Source organism: Motacilla alba, chromosome 19 (genome assembly GCF_015832195.1).
Source record: "Motacilla alba alba isolate MOTALB_02 chromosome 19, Motacilla_alba_V1.0_pri, whole genome shotgun sequence".
Classification (NCBI taxonomy): domain Eukaryota; kingdom Metazoa; phylum Chordata; class Aves; order Passeriformes; family Motacillidae; genus Motacilla; species Motacilla alba.
This window is the reverse complement of record NC_052034.1, coordinates 1,761,546-1,765,942: the sequence shown is the minus strand read 5'-3', so window position 1 is coordinate 1,765,942 and position 4,397 is coordinate 1,761,546. Positions and strand designations below refer to the sequence as shown.

Sequence of the window (4,397 nt, the reverse complement as noted above, 5' to 3'; positions counted from 1 at the left end):
GCCCGGGGACCGAGGTGGGAGCTCCTGGGGAGAACGGGATGAGCAGAGCCGGCCGAAAGGAGCATTTCCCACCATGAATGGGCTCCTAAACTGCTCTGCCAACCACACCAAGATCTGGAGTCACTACTTGGTGCTGGCCCTGGGCATCCCCCAGCTGACCATCAACGTCCTGTCCATCATCTTCAACTGCACCGTCATCTTCACCCGCCTGGCCACCAGGGACCTGCACAAGCCCATCTCCATCCTCTTCTGCAACCTGGCTGTCTCCGACCTCTTCACCAGCTTCTCCGGCTTCTGGATTTCCATGCTGTTCATCACCAACCCCGACATCACCATCTTCGGCTCCCAGGACATGCTGGCTCCCTACTCCCTGTACACCACGTCCATCCTGTCCACCATCTACAACCTGGTGAGCATCGCCATCGAGCGCTACCTGGCCGTGGCCGAGAGCATGAGGACGAGGTTCAGGGTGGCCAGGAACCACTCCATCGCCGTGGTCTTCATCAACTGGGTCCTGGCTTTCTTCCTGGGCTGCCTGCCCCTGATGGGCTGGAACTGCCTGCACGCCGAGAGCAACGTCTCGGTGCTCTACAGCCCCTTCTGCGTCAACTACCTCGTCTTCATCGCCATGCCCAACGTGGCCGTGGCCTTCCTCGTGCCCCTCTTCACCTACCTGAGGATCATCATCATCCTGAGGAAGAGGAAGCTGAGGATGCAGGCGTGCGGCCAAGCCACGGGCACCTACAAGTCGGCGGAGACGCAGGTGGCCAGGACCAGCATCTCCATCTGGCTGCTGGCCCTGGTGTCCTACGCGCCGTTCCTGGCCGGCGTCGTCTTCGACGCGGCCAACCGGCGCTGCCACGGCGAGCTGTACCCCGGGGCGTACATCTTCAGGAACTGCACGGCCGTGCTGATCACCATCACCTGCCTGGGCAACCCGCTGCTCTACACGCTGCGCCTCCGGGCGCTGGGGGCCCGGCTGAAGGCGCTGCGCGGCCTCTGGGCCTGCCGCGCGCGGGCCTGCGCCGGCGGCCACGTCTGAGGGGCCCGGCCGCCGCCCCGGGGTGGCTTCGCCGTGCTTGTGTCCCCGGCTGTGTGCCCCGCTCGGGCTGGGTGCTCTGCTCGTGCCTTCGGGGCTGGTTCTGGGAGAGGAGGCAGGGAGGGGAAGCAGCAGGGGTTTGCCATCAGCCGGCGCTCCTCTGGAAGCGACGCTCCTCCACGCTCTGCGCCGGGCTGGGCTGTCCGGGACGGAGCAGAACACGGTGCTCCTTTGCTTTTTAGTTAGTTCAGCTAGCTGAGGCAGAGTTTTCCCTGGACTGGTTTTTTTTTTCTTTCCTTTTTGTTGGAACCTGCTGCAGACTGGGGAGCACGGAGAGCTGTCACTCTGTGGCCAGGGGGCTCTGCTCTGGGCAGCAGCCATTCCCGGTGCCCAGGGGCTGAGGACAGAGCCACCCCACAGGAGAGGCTTTCTGAATCTGTCATCCCTTCAGAGCGGCCGGTGACTTTTGTCACCTGGTATTGTTCATTTCGTGAGCAGGGGAGGGCTGTGCCTGTTAAATAAACAGGTTTGTTCCACTTCTCTCCGAGGAATCCTTCCCGAGCCACCCGTGGGGAGCGGCTGTGTGGCTTTGCTTTCTGGAGGGCCCTGTTGGAGTTTTCCCCCAAATTTGCCCTAAAGCAGGACACCAGCACTGAGCAGACACTGCGGGCCCCCAGCCCCACAGCGGGATGCCAAAACCCCTGCAGGGCGTGGGGTGGGAGCCTGGTGGGATCTCAGAGCTCCTTCCCAGCCTCGGCAGCTCCGTGGGTCCCTCGTGGGGAGCAGGTGAGGGATGGACCCTCCCAGGGTCCCTCACGGGGAGCAGAGCCATTCCAGGTGGGTTTGATCCTCCCAGCAGTGTCCCCAGGTCCCCCAAGAGGAGCAGGTGGGTTTGACCCTCCCAGCAGTGTCCCCAGGTCTCCCATGAGGAGCAGGTGGGTTTGACCCTCCCAGCAGTGTCCCCAGGTCCCCCATGAGGAGCAGGTGGGGACAGACCCTCCCAGCAGTGTCCCCAGGTCCCTCATGGGAGCAGAAGCTCCATCCCAGGTGGGTTTGACCCTCCCAGCAGTGTCCCTGCCGTTTGGAACTCCAGGCTCTTTCTAGCTCCAAGGTCAGGGTGAATAAAACTCAGGAGAGGTTTCTGAAGTCTCACCCTGAGGTTTGTTGTCCTTATCTGTCACAAACTCAGGAGATGGGAGCTCTCTGTAACCAGCAGAGAAACGAGCTAGGATGGTGTCTGCTCAAGGCTGTTTGAGTCCCAATTACCCAATGAACAGTTCACATCTCTATTATTTACGTTTCTAACTCGATTATGATCACCCCAAACCCACAGTGAGGACATCTTTCACCCAATTAGGAAAAAAAAAACATTCAGATTCCTGAAGAAGAAGGAAAAAGGTGTAAAAAAGACATCTAGCCCACCCCCCAAATTCTCCATCTCCCCTCCCACCTATCACCATCTCCCAAACCCCCAAATCTCAGTTCTTCCCCCTGTGGGAGCACACAGCACTACCCAAAGCACACACACACACAGGTCCTGTGCTCCCACTCCATTTCTGGAGCCAAACGAGCTGCTCTCTTGGGGGCTGGCACCCTTGAACCCAGAAAGCTCCAAGTTTGCAGCCGGCAGAGCTGCACCTCCCCGTGCTGCCCCTGGCCCTGGCCCTGTCCCCGGGGGCTCAGTGGCAGCTGAGCTGCTGTCCCCAGCCCCTCCAGCAGCCCCGCCAGCTCTGTTTGCCTCTGCTGGGGCTGGGGAGGCTGGGGCAGCTGGGAAATTCCCAGGGATTTGGGGAATTCCCAGGAATTGTGGGGCATTCCCAGGAATTTTAGGGCATTCCCAGGAATTTTAGGGAATAACAGCATTTTACTTTCTTGTCTAGTCAGTCAAATGGTGACTTTTGGCTGCCGGGTGAATCTTTGTCAGCAGGGGCAGCCAGCAGCGTCTCCCTGCTGTAATTTTAATTGCTGGATGAGGTGGCTTTGTGAGATATTTTGGCTGTATGTTTCTGTTTCTGCTTTTAAGGGCACTCTCAAGCCCCTGGCTTGTGAAATTGGTGCTGCTCCAGGTGAAAACCTTGGCTGGGCTCTTCAGGATCAGAGCTGCACTCAAATTGCCTGGACAGAAAGAAGTAAAAATGTCAAGACCAGATGTTTAGTAAAAGAAAAAAATGGCTTGACTCCTCCCTCTGAAAGGAAAAAGAGTTGGTTGCTGGATATTGATTTAGCAGATATTATCCTGTCAGGTCCCACGGGAGATGGAGGCTTGCTCTCGGTTACACTGGGACATTTCCCAGAGCAATCTCCATGTTCAGACTCCTTTGGGAGCCTGGGCTGGACAGATTTTGTGACAGCAGCTCACGCTTCTGCTTCTGCACTGCTCAGCTGCTGCTCTGTGGCATTTCATGGCACAGCAAGAAAGCTCCGAGGGAGCCCGCACAGCGATGGAGTTCTGACATCCGTCACACAATCCCAGCCACCCGCAGCTTCAGGGACTTCTTTGCAGTTTCTTTGCTTTGTTGCTGTTTCCTCATCTTTATCTCTACCTATATTCCCCTCTAACTCCACATTTCTCTATTTATTATATTTATTTATTTATTTACATATTTATTTATTTATTTTCTATTTCTATATTTTATATATGCCCATATCTACCCCTAACTCGATATATACATCTCTCTCTCCACTCCTCCTTCTTCCCCCTACACAGCGCTCTCTCTATATTTATTTATACCCATATATCTCTCTCTATTTATTTATATCCATATATCTCTATTTATTTATATCCATATATCTCTCTATATGTTTATACCCATATATCTCTATATATGTTTATATCCATAGATCTCTATATTTATATTTATATTTATATCCATATATATCTCTATATATATTTATATCCATATATCTATCTATATATTTATACCCATACATCTCTCTATATATATTTATATTCATATATCTCTCTATACATATTTATATCATACATCTCTCTCTATATATTTATACCCATATATCTCTCTCTATATATTTATATCCATACATCTCGCTATATTTATTTATACCCATACATCTCTCTATATATATTTATATTCATATATCTCTATATTTATATTTATATCCATATATATCTCTCTATATATTTATACCCATATATCTCTCTATATATATTTATATCCATACATCTCTATATTTACATTTATACCCATACATCTCTCTCTGTATGTTTATATCCCTATATCTCTATATTTATCTATTTATAGAAATATCTCGATAAACCGCCCTGGCTGGGGCTGCGCTCGGCGGTGGATTCACCGCGCCTGGCTGGCGGCGCTCGATTGGCAGCCCTGGCCGGTGGAGC

General features: G+C 52.8%; 1 protein-coding gene across 1 annotated transcript; it reads left to right on the top strand.

The window, feature by feature from the left end:
• On the top strand, window positions 1-1,715 carry LOC119709849 (lysophosphatidic acid receptor 1-like). The gene has a single exon (XM_038158116.1). It carries the CDS (start codon window positions 74-76, stop codon window positions 1,040-1,042), a length of 969 nt encoding a protein of 322 aa, XP_038014044.1. The 5' UTR covers window positions 1-73; the 3' UTR covers window positions 1,043-1,715.
• The last annotated feature ends 2,682 nt before the right edge of the window (window positions 1,716-4,397 follow it).

Bases quoted from the DNA above. Each gene is read 5' to 3' on its own strand.
- LOC119709849 (XM_038158116.1), top strand. From the start codon at position 74: ATGAATGGGCTCCTAAACTGCTCTGCCAACCACACCAAGATCTGGAGT.